At 40.0% G+C, this 20165-nt stretch overlaps 1 protein-coding gene across 2 annotated transcripts in view; it reads right to left on the bottom strand.

Annotated features, from left to right (window-relative positions):
• The window catches only part of il1rapl2 (interleukin 1 receptor accessory protein-like 2), a 375845-nt gene that overhangs the window by 9735 nt on the left and 345945 nt on the right, over nucleotides 1-20165 (bottom strand). For both annotated transcript variants that reach the window (XM_069669702.1, XM_069669703.1), the window contains exons 9-11: nucleotides 14111-14256; nucleotides 1832-1972; nucleotides 620-680 (exon numbers count right to left, since the gene is read on the bottom strand). In XM_069669702.1, coding sequence (XP_069525803.1) covers nucleotides 620-680; nucleotides 1832-1972; nucleotides 14111-14256 — 348 coding nt within the window. The remainder of the gene's footprint in view (nucleotides 1-619; nucleotides 681-1831; nucleotides 1973-14110; nucleotides 14257-20165) is intronic.

Genomic DNA, 20165 nt, shown 5'->3' with positions numbered 1-20165 from the left:
TATTTATAGTGGCCTCCTGCTAGCATAGCTTAGCTAAGCATAAAGACTTAAAGCAAGGGGGAATAAGTAGCCTTGTTTGCTATCCAACAAAATACAAAATATGTGTCTTTAGGGGCAATGAGACTTTTGTGGGTGGCTGTGGCTCAGTGGTCGAGTTGGTTGTTTCTCAACTGGAAGATTTGGGGTTCGATCCATGCCTGCTACAGTCACAAGTGTGCTCGGACAAGATACTGAACCCCAAACTGCTGCGGAGCCAACAGGTATGAATGTGAATAGATACTGATTGGAGATTGACAGTTAGGCTGTTGCCATCAGAGTGTGGACCTAATATTTTGCAGAAACTTCCATATTTGACACACAAACAATGGACTGGTATTTGTTTTTCTCATCGCACCCTCTTTTTTACAGTATTTCCCGAATTGTTCATTTTTTCCACTTAACAGTGGAAGCTGTATTGAAACGGACACTTGAACATAAACATGCCATTCATTTCTAATGCACAGGAACAAATGTGATAATTTTTGAATTCTGCTGATACTGAGAGTTGTCATAACAAGTGTTATTTATGTGATCAGAAAACATTGTATTATACATATACATGCGTACAGAGGTAACTGACCTGCCCAAGGAGTCTAGATCCACTTTAGTATAGGACAGATAGGCATCATACTCCTTATTATCTGTGAGACACAATGAGACAGAGTGAGTGAGAGAACATGCACACAGGGCAGGAAGACATCATTCATTTAGACTGATTTTAAGCATTGTATCTTTGGTTCCTAACTGTCCATGCAGCCTAAGTTCATACTAACTTTAAAAATATTTAGGTGATGTGCCTTGTCTAAAAAAAGTACCATGGACACTGAAGCTGGAAAGGTAACATTAGGTATCTGTGGAGGAGTTTTTTTTTCTCATGCTAGCTTATATTTGGTCATAGCCATGGTAAAATTGACAGAAACAAGATGTTATATATGTTTAAAACAAAACATTCAGTTTCCTCACTGATGTAGTGTCCTAATGCCATGACAATCAAGAGCTGTGTCAGTGGACTTAAACTATTGACTATAGTCCATGAGGAAAAATTCTAATCAGGGGGATTGGTGCATAACATTTTAATGTTGCACTTCTGAAATCTATCAACTGAGAGCAAAATGAATCTTTGAGTTGGGCTGGCCAAGACAAAAATGTGACTTTAATTCTGTCACCGTATTTAAGAATGTAGGACTTCTTAAATGTTTCAAATTCATCATTTACGAAGGGTAAGTGAATGGAAATCAGGCTGTCTCACTGTTTTAATTAATCAATATATTCAATAAATACTAAGTTAAAGTCTATGTATGTCTATGTAATAGTATTTCAATTCATCATTATTTCCTCATATTTCTACGTCAAATTTTCCTTTGAAACACAGAGTACAAAATAAAGTTTATTATAATGAATAGACAAATAAAAAAGAGAAAACAAATGTTACTGTATTTTATTATGCAGCTTTTTTGTTCATCCTTCTCTTTGACTAAGCGTATATTTGGTTGTAGCTGTCTAATTTTTGATTTCAGTTGCTTCACAAAGACGTTTCCATAATACACACATTCACATACACTCATTGTTAAGCACGTAAGTGTGTGTGTGTGTGTAGCAATACAATTGTGGGTACAGCAAGTTGGCAACATGGTCATTTTGCAGAAACCGGTTCAAGTATATATCCTCCACTCTTCCCTTGCTTTTTTCCTCCATGTTTGTAGTCCCCCCCCCCAGCTCTGCTAATACCTCTGAACAATGCTGGTGTATGATTACCTGAAATAAAAATGAGCACACAGATTTGCTTACTTACCGTCCTCGGTTTCATCACTCCCAAAGTGTCTCCTGTAGCAAAGCATGATCTCCAGGTTGTAACACTTATAAAGTGCTGTAAGGACTCCCAGCAGCAACAATATGACCCCCAGACCACCAGCCAACTCAAGGCGATACATATCTACAGTCACAGACAGAGAAAGGGAGGGGGCAGGAAAGAAATGATTAGATTTATATCAGTTAATGTTCAAAAAATGCCTGATGGCAAAGAAAAGTTTTCGTAATGTGCACTTTAAAGCAGCCAATGTTACTTTTTTTAACTTTGGTCACAGTTGTTAGTTGAGATGATGGTAAAGGCTATAATGAAATGACATCAAACTGACAAGCAAGATCAGCAATCTCTGTCGTTGAAGTTATAATCTTGAAGATTTTCTTTTGAATAAGTGTCTGTTAAGTCACTATCTAGGGGTGTTGGTTTGGCTCAGTTGGTAGAGCAGACGCCTTATATACAGAGGCTACGGTCCTCTAAGGACTGATCACAGGTTCAACTGCCGGTCTGCCAATCATTTGGTGCATGTCTTCCCCCACTCTCTCCTCCCCACATTTCCTGTCTCACCTCAGCTGTTCCTATCAAATAAAGGCAAAAAAAAGCCCCCCACCCAAAAAAATTAATCGCCGAATTAGGTAACACAATGGTGATTGCGCATATGGCCCACTGAAAGCCTTTGCATTTGCATTAGCATTATTATGGACTGGATGTCTGTGGCGCCCAGTTAGTGACGCGTTTTCCATCAGCCAGCAGTGGTTGGTCAGAGAGGGTAGGCGGAGCTAAGCGGCTGCTTCTCCGCTCTCTGCAAGTGTTGCGAGTAAACAGTAATCTACTATGGCTGAACAAACAAGGAAAAGATGGATGACTACAGATACAACTTCAACAAGAAGTGAAAATCCAAAGGAAAAGAAACAAACCCGACGCTCAGATGAAGCAAACAGTCTGAAAAGGAAAGCGACCGTCAGCCAGGAAAATCAAGAGGTACAACCGGAGCCGACCGTGGACGTCTGGTTAGATTGGGAAGTGTACTCCACAATTACCATGTATCACCATTTGAGGCGCCAAAGACAACGAAACTGAAGTCTTCGAGATTGGATCTTTAATACTGGCTTATTAATACTAGCTTACATTAGTCGCCATTAGCTACTCGTCACACCACAACAAGTAAAGCTGTAGCAGAAAACCCAAGAGTGTATTGAACTGAGCAAGAGTGGATGCAATACATTAAATAAATTTTTCCATTGTTAGAGGAAGAAAATGTTATTTCATAATTCTATAAAAAGTGTCACTTGATTAGAGGATTTTTAGTTGAATAAATGAGTCATCCTTTCAAAGAGGGCCTGTTCTGTGCTCTGTGTTGGAGCTGAGGACATTAACCCAATTCATATGTGCAAAATAAACCGGTCACACTCCTTCCTGGTCAAAATAAAGCATACTATTTAGACAGACAATTCCACCTTTGCCTAGCATGTCCGAGCAATATTTGGAGTGAGCTGTCTTTTTTGCCTCGTTGTGGTGCCCCATTTTTGCACTAGCCAAAAGTTCAGTCACAGTTTACCATTTCAATGAATCATTTTTATTTATATAATCACAAAAAACGTTTTCTCATGACACTTTACATATCGAGCAGGGCTGGACCCACAAGAAGCACAATGAGCCGATACTGACTTCACTGAAAACCACACACGACCAGGCCACACAAAGCTGAGATTTATTCTTCTGTGGACTTGTTTTAAAAATGTGTAGTTTCTCTTACAAAAGAGAAAAGGACTTAATAAACTTACAGTTCAGTTTCACTGTGCATAGAGCGTATTACGCCACCTCCAAAAAGGAGCAGCTCAAACCACTTCTCTAAACTTTTCGTTGGAACTGACTCACATGCTTGGAATGAGACAGCTGCATGGCATTATTTTTAGTTTGCATATATGCCAGCTTGTGTGGTCCATGATGAGATTTTTTGATGAATGTGATTAATAGTAATATTTAGCAAGATAAAACTGGGGTAGGTATCTACGGAGAGCTTTATTGTTATTGTTAAAGAGATTTTCAACAAATGTCACAAAAAATGCTTCTGAAACAAAATACCCACGTTAGGTTTTAACAGACCGGCAGACTATAAGTTGGCAAAACACACAAGTCAGCCTCAATACAAAGTATGCTGCCTTGACTGAGAGAGACAGATGACCTCACGTCAGCATAGGAGACACACCCATACATGATCGCAGATTGTGTTTGGTGTGTGTGTGAATGATAGCGCTATCATAGGCAATATGAGTGTATGGGAGATTTATGGAACATGGCTGGTGAATGACACCGAGGGAAATATGATCTATTACTATCTCTGTCTCTATCTCTCAAACAAACACCAGACACACGAGCACACAAAGACACACCCACACACACACACACACACACACGCACACACAGGCACACACACACACACACACACTCACATACAAACACTTGTCTCAGTCCTATTCCTCTTCCCGGGACCACTACATTTTAAATGTTTGTTTACAGAGAAGTAACGGTGACCACACATTGTTTTCGAGATGAGCTATTTATTATGAATGGCCTTTTTTAAATTTGACATACGATAGATCTTCTGTTTTCAACGATTCTCTTTACTATATGTAAAGATAATTAATGCTGGTATACTGTTTTATTCACAACATATATAATCATGTTCTATCATTACTGTTTTAATCTCTATTATAACTGTTTTTTAAATTCCATTTTGTTTTTGTGGTATATTAATGTGACTTCATTTGACTCACTAGAGCTCTGAAATGTTTCAACTCTACTTTAACCAGACAAGGTACTTTAACTTTTGAAAAGTCAACCAGTTAATAAATCAATGGACTTTTCACGTTATCAAGTACATTTCAATGCTACTGTGTCAGTTGGCTGATGCTCTGAAGTCCTCGCCAAGGCCTCCTCTTTTTCCTCTGTTCTGCGAGAGCCAGCAAAGAGTTACTTGGTTGAAATGCACCATCTGGCATTCCAGGGTACAACCAAGTTTGGGTGAAACAAAGAACATCACAACTCCCATGTGTGTGATTATTTTTAATACATAACATTGGTTTGTGTGTGGATGCTGTACGCAAGAGCCCTTCTTCCCATGTATCCTTCTTTTGTGAGGCACATTTATTGAATTCTGTTATCTTGTTTTTTCCTAGTATAAATTCTAAAAGTTGTATGGTGTACTATGCACGTTAATAGCAACTGACACATCTCTTACACACATATGCACACACAGCCCTTTAGGGTATTTCAACATCTCATCAGTGCAATCACTTGTATTGACCTATTAAATGTATTAAGGCTTGTTTGTTTTTATTTGTCCAAATGGATATAGATATATTCTGATACTTAGAAAGCAGTGCTTACCTATTTAATTGATTAAAGCACATTTTTATTTTATGATATAATGTGATACATTATATCATATAATAAAAATGTACTTTTAAGGGTGATATTTGACTCTTTTTCTAATGCACATGTTTAATCACCAAAGCCTGCTTTTAAAATGTAAGAATCCTCCTTATTCCTATTTTTTTATCCAATTAAGCGAAAACATTTTGAGGACAAATATTCAGATGTCGGTCTGCATGAAGATGTTTGATTCTGTGAAATAATCTCAGACAATGCTCCTCACTGGTAATCTGTCAGCACACGTCATAATCTGAGTTTTCTGCATTTCACCAGTAGATGTCTCTCTAACTCTACCCTTTGCTTCTACACCACCTTTGCAAATCTACACAGAGACACTACGTAGTAGAAAGAGGTGGAGCAGTGACAGAGTGGGGAATATGGTGGGGGGAGGGAGAGAGTTTGACTGGCGGTCCAAGTGAGGAAGAAAAATAGTACATTTTAACTAATTGCCAAATATTTGCTCTACAGTGAAATGAACTCAGATTGCTTCCATTAGTAAGGGGACCCATTTAGAAACCTCCGCCTCTCCCTCCATCTCCCCCTGCCTCCATCCACCCCTCTCTCCTCCCCTGTGTTCCTTGTCTTCCTCTCTCAGTTTTCCCCTCTAACTCTATCGCCCTCACCACCCCCCTCAACTGTCTTTGTTAGATATTTTCCGTTAGTAATGAGTCACTTGCCGCTGTTTTCTAGGAGAGGAATTGAACATTGAATTTTAAAAGAATTTCAATGAGATTTTAACACAGTTTTTCCCATCACGCTCTTTGTCTCTTTTCACAACAGAATAGTGACACTGACACCAACCGTATCATCAAAGCCCTTTTACCGTGTTTCTCTGTATACTTTTTTATATCCTTCCACTGGCTTCAGTTAACGTGCATTTAGCATCTGTTGCCAAAGCAATTTGTCAAAAAACATTCATGACTATGATATAAAAATAGCCTCAAAGCTTTCTCCTGACATACCATCTGTCTCATCTGTCAATTTGGAACCACCATGAGATGCTGAAATGCCTCAAGATGCAGCTCCTTTTAAGGTTATTGGAGGCTGACGAAGTCCCCATCCCTCTCTACACTATTGAGGTGACTGCATCCTAAATGTGTCTTTAAACTCTAACATGGAATCTAAATTATATTCTCAGAATCGTGTCAGTTTTAGAGTTGACATACATTAGAAGTGTTTCCTACACATCCGTGCTACACCCAGGATAGTGTTCTCAGTTATTGAGCTTAAAAGGCTGAATGTGACTCACCCTTACCCTGTGAGGGCGCACAAGCCTGACCTTCATCATATCATTAGTTCATAAAGGCATTTTTATGACCTCACATAATCCCAACACAGCTTCAACCAACACATCCACATTTCTGTGACAAGTGGCTAAACTTAATCCACCAATGAAAATCTTTTGATATGACTGAAGCTTCAGAACACACATTAAAACGACCTGAAGCTAAGATAAATATTTTTACAAGAAGTCATGAAGAGGCATGAACGCTTATCACACATTTTAAAAAGTGTCTTATTTGGAAAGAAGTTTCCCTTTTTCACAACGTGTCTGAGATACAACATAAGATCACTTAAAAGCCCCATTAACACTTTTAATTATCAAGTTCATCCTTTGAAATCCAGATGAGATTTACTCATACACATAACCAAATCTGTGTTGGCCAGATATCCAATCTAATTAGCTCCGTCTTACTTTTCCCAGGACGACGGAGTTAATGCAAAATGCAAGAAGAAGAATTAACTTTGCACACAAGCAGTTTAGTAACAAGAATAACGACAAGAGCCTGAGAGAACAACGGCTAATTTTAGTATAACTTCAGCTGCCGTTATCACAGAGTGGTTATTTGTACAGGCCACTTTCACTGTAACACCAGGGAAGAGTAAAGATTGTGTCCACACCTTGGAGAGACTGATGCATTTACACCTTTTCAACATCTGGCTAAAATGCATCTTAAACCTCCTCCTGAGGTAGGTTGAGCAATCACATTGATCAATGCTTCACAGATGTATCTACACCTTTTTTTTATACAAGATAGCTTAACCAAAGTGTAAATGGGGGTTAAAAAGAAGAATGAATGACTTCAGAGAAAGCTTCTTATCAGAGTTCCCACCTGTCCTTCTGTTCATCATTTTCTCTATCAATCCCTCCTCTCTTCTTTCAGCTCATTCAATCTGCCTCTCTACCTGCATTTTTCTTTCTAGTAAGACTGCCATCATGGTGGTTGAAAGCAGCTCTTTCTGCTCTGTCAGTTACAATAAGTGGATGTGTATGGTGTGTGTACTGTAGCTGCGTGTTTCTGTGTGAGTGTAAGCGTGCAACATAGACGCATCAATCCATTACCTTGGGTCATCGCAGGGTGAGAGCACACCCTAATTCAATCACACACACAGTGCATGAAATCAAGCTTTGATAACTTGTGCATGAAGTCAAGCTTTGATAACATGTGCTAACTTAGGACAACTTGGACTTTGTTTAGGTTTCATATTGTGTTCAGGCGCCCAAATGTGACCCTAATAGAGACAAGGACTGAGGCCAGGAGACACTAGAACAGTCAGCGGTAAATGAACTTATAGAAAAGTAGCATATGAATAACAAATGACTGTACTTATTCACATGGTGTCATTCAATTCAGTTCTAAGGATGTTGGTCACTATGTGGTTAGTTCAGTTGCAGATTAGTTCAGATGATACAAAAAGCACAGTTTTTGTTAAATGCTCAGCGACCACCATTAATGCTGCAAACATGCAAACTCATCGACAACAATAAAGTAGTGGACCATAAACCAAAACAATGAGCTGAAAGATGCTACAGTGCTCCATACAGCAGAGTTGGGTGATAACTCTGTTACAGTGGGCTCCTCAGTAAAAGTAAACAATTTCACAGCACACATAAACATTTGTCCCACATTACTGCATAAGCAGGTTCACTCGGTTGGCCAGTAAGTATATCATGTAAGCCTTTATGCACAATGTCATGTAGATTTTTTGCTTTACATGTTAGATATTAGCTCAACATATGTCTTATAAGAAGGATATGCTGGTTTTATGATCGGATTGTAAAGCATGTAATCTTTATATCAGATGAGCAGCTAACTGAGATGATGTTAATCAGAATCAGTTTTATTGACTGGTATGTGGGCACATACAAGGAATTTCACTCTGTTTTTTCTCAACTCTCAAAGTGCAGACACATAAATTGTCATGCTACACTTCAAACAAGGACAAGTTAGACAAGGTAACACAGACACTAAAAACTAAAACTACTATATATAGGCCTATGGATACAAATATATATTACAAAGTATTAATATATATATAAATATTGTGTTTTTTAAATATTTAAAAAACACAACACTTATAGACAGGAGACAATAGTGCAATGAACAGAGCAAAGGTGCTGAGCAAATATTGTTAAATAAGGTTGTTATGTATAAGAGGCAGATGGTAGAGAGCACAGTACTGAGGCTGCCATCCGTGGCGCATTCTTTCAAAATTGTAATGTTCCCTAATAATACGGCCGATGTAAGTGTGCCGTTGCCTCTTCTTCCTGTGATGACATATTTTACATTCTGTCATAACCCCAAAACCTTTGCTAATTGTACTGTCTGTTGAGACAAAGGTTTCTTACCTAAGTTGGTTAGTGTGCAAAGAATCTCTCAGACACCAGCCAGGTGCTTAATATATCACAGATTGTACACAATTTTAGAGGAAATGAGCAAAGAATGAAAAGAAGAAAGAATGAATAAGTGTCCGTTTACTACTGTCATGAAATTGTTAGGGGATGGATCACCAACAAAGGTGGAGCCAATTCTGCCCCCGGGGACCATTAAACCATTAGACGAAGAGGGCGCAACAAGGTAACATAATTAAATGGGAAATGAAAGCAGGGTTTAGATGAGAAAGGGGCAGAACGGTGAAGAAAGATAAATGTTTTACATCAAATGTTGAGAACAGCCCTCTTAGTTTCAATTATAAAGAGACAGGTATGAAATGCATTTGAACAAATACATACTCAAAACACCTTCGGGTCCAGCAACTGCCATAATCCAAAAGAGGACCCACACATTTGAAAGAGCTACACACAGAAAATACAAGACGTGCTAATTATTGCATTGAGTTGCAGCTATTCCACTTCTTGTGTGTGTGCCTTTATCTGCTCTTATCTGTGTCTGATCGCACATGCACACATATAAGCAGAATATGTTGTAACCTCTAGCAGTGCTGCCAATTGCATTTAGAATAGAGCTTTGTGCACACAGTTTCTTGTATTGGTTTAGGTAATTACAGTGTTAAGTAGTGACGACTCACAGTTCCCATCCTGACCCCACTGGAGGTTTATGAGTGTGTGATGCCGTGTGTGTGCGTGTTGGTGCCGGTCTGTGAGAGTCCCTAGGGTGCTAGTTAAGTATAGTAAGATAGATTTGACACCCAAGGCATTCAGCACGAGTCAGACAGGGAGAGAGAAAGACCTGTTTTCTTCCTCTCCAGATGTCTCTTCTTGTCCTTTTTCCCTTCACTTCGTCTCCTCCGATGTTTTTATACATCCCTCGCCTTCCCTATCTTTATCTCTCGGTGTGCATCTCTTATTTCTCCCTTGTTCTCCATTTGCTTTCCCCGTTCTGTCTACCACTGTTTCTGTGCCTGTTTATCTCTTTCCACAGTGCCCAATTGTCCCTGCCCCTGCTTCTCTGCATTACATACATTTATTTCATACAGTGGGCATTCATGCAACCCTCTTTTTCACAGATTTGAGGTAACAAAGACAATTCATCTTCCTCCCTAGCGCTGTTCAGCTATTCTCTGTTTGGCTTTTCTCTCTTTAACTATTCTCTGAGTCAGAGGCCACAACCAGAGAAAGAGAGAGAAACCTAGAGAGACAGGCCCGCTCTCTCTGCTCATCAGATGGAAGGCAAGATAACGCAGGACTGCTGCAAATGTTTTACAAAGGGAGCTGTGCCCTCATGCACTTCTCAGCTGAAAATTTAAAGATTTTTTTTGTACATATTATCTCCATCTGTTGTGCTTTGTTGTGGAGTTTTCCCCCAAAACTTTTTGGAGATTAACTGACAATCAAACAGTGTGTGGAGTGCTGTAACATCTTCTCAGGTGGATTTTCTGTAGGTATATCTGAGAGCCTATATAGTTGGTTCTATTTCATTTAAACAGTTGTTTAACAGAAGCTGCCTGAATGTTTGAAAATCAACTTTGGAAGAGATTTTACATCTCATATAGTTCTTGACAGCAGCACTTATTATTATACGCTTTACACATCCACAAACATGAACTGTAACATAAAATAAGCATTTGTTCCTGAGCTTGGTGGAAATATTTAGCTAACAGAATCCGGAAGTAAAATGTGAAATGGTTTATGTGACGACAGCAAATATGATTTTGTATTCAGCAGGTTGGGCTAAAAAACAGCAATACGTTTGGGACAATAGACTTCGTAAGCCTTAAATCCAGAACATGTCAATTTGTTTACAGTCTATTTAATGTCTCATTTGTGAAATGTGCTAAAGAAAGTTCAAAACCCGTCTAAAATGTACAATTGAAACTTTAAATCTTGTTTGTTTGATGCATACATAAACACAAATGAAAAAATTAAATGAAGGCTAACTTGAGCTACGTTGAGTGGCTGGTCACAATTTTAAAATGTGCTAAGTGAACTGTAAAGGTCTTTATAAGCACATTTTCCAACAATGTTTCTGTTACCGTTGTCTAACTGGTCCTTGTTTGAAGTGTAGCATGTCAATTTGTGTGTCTGAACATTGAGAGTTAAGAAAAACGTCTTTGTATGTGCCCACATACTTGGCCAATAAAACTGATTCAGATTCTGAACAGCAGGACAGCCTGCCTAGCCCTTTCAGTGTTCCAGTCTTTACTCTAAGCTTTGATAATTGCCTCCTGGCTGAAGCAAATCCTGTACAATAAGGATATTTCCTAAAGTATCAAAACTTTTTAAGTGTTTCAAATAAATAATAATAAAGCTTTTGGGCTGATGTTAGGCAGGCTAGGATTGGCAATTAATTAATTAATATCTGTAAGATTCATTGGCTGCCCGAACAATACAGAATCACATTCAAAATCCTATTATCAGTCTAATTAGCTAGTCTATTAAAGCACTCAGTGGTTCAGCTCCTGAGTATATTTCTGACCTGCTCACAGACTACAACCCAATTGGGCCCCCCAGTTCATCAGGTGGAGGTCTTTTAGCAGTACCCAGAATTAGATCTGCCTGTTGATCTGAGGTCCAGCACAACCGTGTCTACTAAACTAAACTCAAAACCTCCCGAGTGTACGAATTGTTACTTTGTATGTGTGTCAGTGTTTCCGCTACATTTTGCCGTGGCCGCCCCCCTAACCGTCTATAACCATCTATAACGTGTCCTGAAGTTGCAATTAAACGATTCTGCAGAGATGTCCGCTCCAAATGAACAGTTGTTCGCCCGCTCTCTTTGTTGAGGAAGAGCCCTGAAACAGTGACAGTAGTCACAGAACATCAATCACACGTGAAGTCGTGGCAACCAAATAAACAACAGCAGGTCCAGTTTACTCCTCACAGTGTTCAAACGGCCAAAGAGGGTCCGACATCGGATGCTCTCTGTCCACACACAACCGTATGCAGTTTTGTTATGCAATCTAAACAGTCATATTGTGTATGCATTGATTGTCGCTGTTTATAAAGCTTATAAAAGGTGCAGATGTCATTTGGTAACAATCGATCAATCGTTTCGATCGCTACGTCATTAATAACGTCCCTTGTGCACACGCGGCTCACGTGCTGTGAGAACTAAATTGAGAGATAAAATATTTAACTTTTGTGACTTAATTAAACAAACTGCTGATGAAGACAGTCAACACAGCAGACAGAAAGAGGGGGCAGGGCCAGCAGCTGTGCAGAGAGCAGAGGTGCAGGTGTGTTGGGGGACTGAAGCAAAGCAAAGTGATCAGATTAAAGTAGATTGTGAATTAAAACTTACTAAGGTGAAGAAGAGTACAATTAAAGTGTGGAAGTAAGAAATAACCATCTAGAAAATGGGTAATCCAGACTGAGCAAGTCCACATGTGATGTACTTCTCACAGAAATCATTGAAAGATGCGATTAATTAATTACAGAGCCTGTAATTAATGAGATGAATATGTTTTAATCACCCCCCCGCTGCTGAAAAAAATCCTAGAGGAAACACTGTGTGCCAATGGTTGTATGTGTGGCTTTGTTTATCTATGTTTTCATTGTATTCTTCATCCATCCACCCCTTATCTTCCGCCTATCCGGGGCCGGGTCGCGGTGGTAGCAGGCTCAGCAAGGTGACCCAGGCGTCCCTCTCCCCAGCAATATTTTCCAGTTCCTCCTGGGGGATTCCGAGGCGTTCCATGGCCAGAAAACCAACAAAGGGAGTGATCCACAGGTGAGGGTTGGATCTTAGATCAGCAGGTAAATCGAAAGCATTACTGCTGATGCTGCACCAATCCGCCTGTCAATCTCACCATCCATTTTACCCTCACTTGTGAACAAGACCCAGAGGTAAATAAACTCCTTCACTTGAGGCAGAGAGTCACTCCCCACCTGGAGGGGACAATCCTCCATTGGGAAGAAAGAGAGAGAGGCAGAGAACCATGGCCTCAGACTTGGAGGTGCTGACTCTCATCCCAACTGCTTCATACTCAGCTGCCAACTGCAGCAAAAAGCAGAGATGAAATTCTGAGGTCCACAAACCGAAAACCCTCCTCCCCAGCTGCGGCTTGAGATCCTGTCCATGAAAATCACAAACAGCATCGGTGACAGGGACAACCCTGGCAGAGGCCAACACGCACCAGGAACGTGTCTGACTTTGTGTCGAAGATGCAGACACGGCTCTCACTTTGATAATACAGAGACCGGATGGCTCGTAGCAACGGCCCCGGTACCCCATACTCCCGCAGTACCCCCCACAGGACCCCTGGGGGACACGATCGTAAGCCTTCTCCAAGTCCATAAAACACATGTTGACTGGATGAGCAAACTCCCATGCCCCCCTAAGCAGCCCTGCCTGGGAAAGACTTGGTCCACTGTTCCACGGGCAGGTCGGAATCTGCATTGTTCCTCCTGTATCTGAGGTTCAACAATCGGCCGGAGCCTCCTTTCCAGCAGCCTGGAATAAACTTTACCCGGGAGGCTGAGAAGTGTTATACCTGATAATTGGTACTCCTTTTTAAACATTGTATTCTCTGTCTGCTTTTGTGTGTTTGATTGATGATCAGGGGCTATGTGACGCTGAATTTGCACAGAGATGAATTGCACTTTATGAATTGCACTTTACAAATTGCACTTTATGTGACTCTGCTGAGTATTTTATTTCTTATGTATTGTTCATTGTTATTTCTGACTATTGTATGTGTGTAGTGGAATGTTGTTGTGGGTAGAATGTCCTGTCTGCAGCAGACCCCTCTGTCCGAGACAAGTTTCTCCCACGGGAGACAAATAAAGATACCTTGACCTTGACCTTGATTGTGATGTGGTGTGTTTCTGGTGTACATTGGAAACATCCTTTACTGATTTGATTTGTATATGCTATTCATGATTTTCTTTTGTGGTATTTTTTTTGTTTCTACCCCCAATGTAAAGCACATTGCGCTTACCTGCAATGCAATGTGCTTTATAAATAAAATTGCTATTGCTATATGCTACTGTTTATATAACGAGCCATTATCTTAGAATTTTTTTAATAAAATAACACAGAAATGAGATGCAAATACTATATGAAGGCAGTTTTTCCTCTACATTTAAGGCACTTGTTTAACTCTTACTAAACTTGAAGAAAGGAAGGAAATAGGAAAAAGCAAGAAGTCTACCTTTCTTCTGCAGTATAGCACTCCCGCTGCGTTTCCCTATGTGGTTCTCCACATAGCAGGTGTAGTTTGCCAAGTCTGACTCCTCCACAGCATCAAACGTTAAGGATAGCTGCACCTCCTTCTCCCCTAAATGCTCTCTCAAAATTCTAGACAAACAAAGAGCATACAGAAACCAGTTAGAGTCAGAAGGATCATCTCTTTTCCCAAAATGTAAAAACTTTAAGGCAGACAGAGAGAACATGTACATGTACGTGTGTTTTCTCAGAGATTACTCCTTCTACCATAATAGAGACAAAAGGAAGAGGAATGACATAACAGGGAGAGAAGTTAAGAGTGTTATTTTTAGGAAATCTCACATGTCCTAAATTACTCCACAAAATGCTGTAAAGGGATTTTTAGAATGAAAGGAAAGAAAGGAAAAAAAGAGGACAAACGAGTGGAGCAGTACAAAGTATAAAGGACAGAGGGAGCAAGAAGTAGCACATGTAGAAAACATTGACGACAGCTGGAAAAACCATCTCCCCTTATGGTGAGGTCATACTCCACAAAAAGCCTGCAAGGAGGTGGAGGAGGGGGAGACTGAACTGATGTTTGGGTCACGACATGCACCCTTAAGCCTGAGTTAAGGTTGCATACGGCCACATCCAGTGATATCTGAGATCAGTCAAACTGTGCTGACATTGCATATTCAGAGCAGTTCACTCAGATGGTCCCGTAACATCAGAGGTTAGGAAATTCAGTAAATAACATTTATTTATATAGCATGTTTCAATCATATAAAATGCAATTAAATGTACATTTTTAACATAGAATGTAAAAATTCATTTGAAGAAGCAAAAAGCAAAAATAGCATTAAAGGTGCTATATGTTACTTTCAGAAAATCCTTATTCCTAGCGACACGGTCGGCCGTTGAGGGAACTGCAGTCAACCTTCTTGTACGCGCTTGTGCGGCCAAGTCATTGTTCAAGCTAGACTGACAGCACTCATATAGTACTTTGTGAGTACTGTGCTCTTGTGTGTAGTTTGTGTTGGTGTCCGTCTCCATTTCACAGCCTGCGTTGTCTCGTGTTGCACACTGTTGACTGTAGTGGTGTAGAATGAGCTTTACATAAAAATCAGCCTACAGGTGGTTAGGGCCGATGGAGGAAGTTTGGGAAGGTCTCAGTTTATCAGTTCTTCTACTAAACCTTCACACATTGGCAATAAAAAATGATATTTGCATGATAAATGCATGTAATATCTTACATATAGCCCCTTTAAAAGGTATAACAAGCAATACAAATAATAAAATAATGACACATAAAAATATGAAATATTCCAAAGAGGATGATAGTGAAATAGTAAACTGTTAATAAACGAAGGTAGTATGGACACATGGATGAAAGAAAATATTTTTGATATTGTTTTAGATTTGAGCAATGAAGCAATGTAGCCTATCAGCCTAATTTGCAAATTTTAATACAGTCACTGATGGTGTAATTTAATTTCTTGTTTATATTTGCTGTTAACTTTGTTGCCTTAAAAATATTCCAACGTTGTTATTGTCTCTTTTTGTTTTCATTGTTCATTTTTTTGAATGTCAGTTTCTTCTTTTATTAATCAAATGCACAAAGAAATCTTTCAGTAATACTAATCCAGCAGTTGACCAATGGTTAAGCCCTGCCAGCTTTAGCTGTTACTCCTATCAAGCTTTCCTGTCAATGCACTTAAGCAGTTTGTTGTGATAAAGGAGACAGATACACCCTTCATATTTGGTGACCTTTGAAACAGTGGATCTTCTGTTTCACATTTTGGTAGAGATAAAAAAAACAAAGAAACAATTTGCTGTACCAAGCAGGCCACTTTTACATGTAATCCAAAGCTTGACAGACTTCAGATTCTACAGAATCATAGAAGTACCCAAATCCTAGTTACTAGGCAGAAAATGAGTGAAGGAGTGTGAAGCATGACAAATCTGGACAGGCGTTTGGAGTGTCACATGGGTGATGTGAAATGCATTGATCGAATATAGAAGGTCTTGTTTTTGCAGCCATCATTACATTTTTTGAATAAACTGTAGTCACAGTGCATAGAAGTTTGATTTTCAAACATTTGTAGAGGTTGGAATATAAGAACAACAATATTATATTAATATTAACTCGATTAATCTGTTGTCATAAATTAATACAGTTAATGATTGAAAGTGGTAAAAAAACCCATCAACTTACTAAAAGGGATGACAAAGGAGAGGAAAATTGTTTCTGTCCTCAGTAGCTGAGTTGTGTCTGTCGTAGGTTAGCTGTGTTATTGGGTGGTCAAACCAAACCAGCAGACAGCAGGATTTTAGAGATAATGATCATATCCCCTGCAGAATCAGCACAAGGGTCAAAAAACCGACAAGGCAGGCCACAAACTGTAGTTATTATTCCTCTTTGCTGTATGTTGTTTGACTGAGCTTTGACCTACTGTAGTCCAGAGTGGCAGGATTCTACAACAAACAGGGGTTATACCACTGGGGAGTTGATCCAGTCCACTAACAGCATACACAGATAAAGAAACTTCAGCACATCCATTTGCTTCTCATTTTAGCCACTTAAGACTTTAATGCGCAGTGCTTGCATTCAGAGAATTTTGACAGACACACTATTCGCATAGATGGTTGCTGCAGGAACACATTGCAGAAAAAAGCTGTGACATCACAGACTTCATCTTTATTATCATTATTATTTTTTCATATAAATGTTGTTGTTGTAAACATTACAGAGAGAGTTATGAGATTAAAATGTCAAAGCTTTCTAAGGAGCATATGTCTGGGATCGTCTTTCTTCCTCTGTGTGGTTTTCAGTGTGTCAAATTACTCTGATGTCATCCAGGACAGAGCAGAAGAATTTCTGTTAAAAGCAGTGACTTGCTTAAATCCTTGATTAAAAACACATCACTTTGACTCTTGCTTTTTTCTCACCCTCCTCTGATACATCCACTTCCATTTCAGCTTTCCTTCCTTTCTTTTCTTTCCTCCTTCCTCCACCTCTCACTAGTCTAACTCTAATGCTGCCTTGACATCTGCCATTAAACACACTCTACACACAATCTATCCCACTATTCCCACCTGAGAAGTTAAAAAAAAACATGAGCAACTGCCTTCCTATGAATGGAAGCCAACTTTCTAAAACCTACTTTGACAAATCTGATATAACCATATTTGCTCAGTCTCACTTACCGTTAACAGCACTAAATATTTTACATAACACATTGGCACGCATGTATTAAAGCCCCTGGAAACTGGTATGTGCGCATGTGCACATCATATCAAAACAATTGCTGTCAGGTGATTAAAAAAATTAATCTAATTAATTACAGGCTTTGTAATTAACTGATTTCAATTAATCTCATATATCAATGATTTCTGTGAGAAGCACATAGCATGTAGACTGACCCTCTTTCTAGATGGTTATTTCTTATTTCAACACTTTAATTGTACTTTCTTCTTCACCTCATTAAGTTTTAATTCACAAACTGCTTTAATCTGATCATTTTGCTTCAGTCCCCCAGCACACCTGCACCTCTGCTCCCTGCACCACTACTGGCCCCGCCCCCGCTTCTGTCTGTCTCTCTGTCTGCTGTGTTGACTGTCTTCATCAGCAGTCTGTTTCATTAAGTCACAAAAGTTACATATTTTCTATTTCGCAATTCAGTTCTCACAGCACGTGAGTCGCGTGTGCACGAGGGACGTTATTAATGACGTAGCGATCAAAACGATCGATCGTTACCAAATGACATCTCCTTTTATAAGCTTTATAAAGCGCGACAATCAATGTATTTACAGTAGGGACGTACGGAGACAGACAGACAATATCTCCTCATTTCAGTATAATATTGTGCAGCTTGCTGGAGGGAGATCGCCAGGGAGCTGAAAGTTTGATACTGAGCGCACAGCTGATATGGGCACGTGGATTGTTTACACTGCGTATAAGAACTGCGTATGCATGCCGATGTCAGCGATGCGGAGCGGACCCTCTTTTGCCGTTAGAAGTAAACTGGTCCCGCGGTTTTTTATGTGGTTGCCAAGACTTCACTAGTTCACTGTTTCAGTGGTCTTCCTCAATGAGGAGAGGATGGACGTTCGTTGATTTGCAGCAGAAATCTCCAAAGAGTCGTTTAATTACAACTTCTGAAGCAGCGGCTGCAACAATTCATTAAATGTATGTGGCGGAAACTCTGCTGCTTCTCCAAGTCCGCCGCATTTAGAAAATAAAAGAATGACACGTTGTCATCTCAGATGGTGGATGTGCACCCGGGGACAGCACACAGGCATGATGGGGAAAAAAGGCGATCGTTAGGTAGGTAACTGCAACAGGTATGTGCAGAGATGTTCAAGGTATGTGGACAGGAGTTAGCGCAGACTCAGAGAGAGGATTGATCGCGAGCCCAGAAGTGTTATTGCACCTGTGAGGGCGGTAACTGCTGTTGATTATTTCACGATTGGTTCGAGAAAATGTATGACGACATAAATATCTTCACTGACCACGCCCAATTTAACCCCAGCGTCAGGGAAGTTAACAAAGTAAGAATGGCAATAACTCCAGTTTGGATTAAAAGTCATTTCTAAAACGTTTAACATGCTTACAAGTATGTACATAAGACTTTAAATTGCATAGTGAGAAGGATTTTGTGGATTTGGGTTTCCAGGGGCTTTAATAAATGTGAAGTGAGGGAAAATTCATGAAAATTCATGAAATTAGCAGTTTGAGTCAAGCATGGGCTGTTTTTGTGTTATTAGCATAACATACAGAAAGTTATAGGTCAGTGACTTCAGCCTTGGTAGTTGTTTAAATCATAGGAAGATAAATACCTCAACCCAAATTAGATTAGACCAATATTACTTCTACCCCTGACAAAAATACTTAATCAGCAGGCCTGTATCTTCCACCCGGCGCAGTTGTCATTTTCATGCCCACAGCAGCGCTTCTACTCATTAGGAAAAATCTAAAAATGTTGTTTAAGGGACAGACTGCAAGCTTTTGTTTCCCTCGTCTCCTTAAATCATGATGCTTCTTTTGGTTTGTTACCGATCTGCTGAGAAAGTGCAGGAAGATGTGGACAAGCTCACCGCTGCCTCCACACACACCTGCTTCACCTCAGGGAGAGTCCTGCTCCAGCAGCACGGGCCAAAAACTACTGAGACCGACACAAAGCTCTCCATAACGTGCGCTCATTCTGACGCACGCTCTTGCTCATACACGTAAGAAACAGACACACAGTCACACACACACAACTAAGAGGTAAATTTATTACAGTCATCAAACATAACTACCTGTGGCACTGACAGTTGTGCCCACAGATATGAAAACACTGTAAATGTACAAAGCGTGCCTCTTGTCAATTTTGCAGTGGGCATGTTTTTTTTTCTGCGTGTCAAGGACACAGTGGAAAGAAACTTAACGGAAGTTAAATATGCCGGTCGGGGTCCGGTTTATCTAAGAACTGATGGCTGAAATCTGCCGTGTAAATAGTAACACGCCTGCCTGCAGGCGCTATTAAAGGGAATGACAGCTGACATTCTGATTGGTTTGATTCATGTTATGCCGAAAACACGCCTATGAATAATCCAGGGATTTAAGCCAACCTAGGTTTGCCAGACACGCTCTAAATCACTTAGTGCCATGCGCTTTAGACTGTGCGCCTTCCGCCGTGTAAATAGGGCCCTCAGTCTTTATTAAGTCTCGGAATTCCTGTCCAAGAACAATCTGTTTGACCCAAATCAGTCTGGCTTTAAGCGGGGCACTCTACTGAAACTGCACTACTGTCCGTAACAAAATCGCTGCATCTGGTAGAGCTGTTGGACAGTCCTCACCTCTATTGCTTCAAGATCTTTCAGCTGCCTTTGACACAGTAAACCACCAAATCCTCCTCTGTACTCTGTCTGGGTATTTCAGAATCTGCCCTCCACTGACTCATGTCCTGCCTCTCAGGAAAATCTTGGAAGGGAGAATTGTCCAAACCTCGTGGCTTATCCATAGGTGTGCCTCAAGGGTCAGTGCTCGGCCCTCTTCTCTTCTCAATATATACCACCTC

The sequence above is a fragment of the Semicossyphus pulcher genome, unplaced genomic scaffold (genome assembly GCF_022749685.1).
Source record: "Semicossyphus pulcher isolate SPU_LCO1_2020_fin unplaced genomic scaffold, fSemPul1.0.p SCAF_2, whole genome shotgun sequence".
NCBI lineage: Eukaryota > Metazoa > Chordata > Actinopteri > Labriformes > Labridae > Semicossyphus > Semicossyphus pulcher.
Note: the sequence above shows the minus strand (reverse complement) of the source record. Positions and strands in the feature narration are given on the sequence as shown.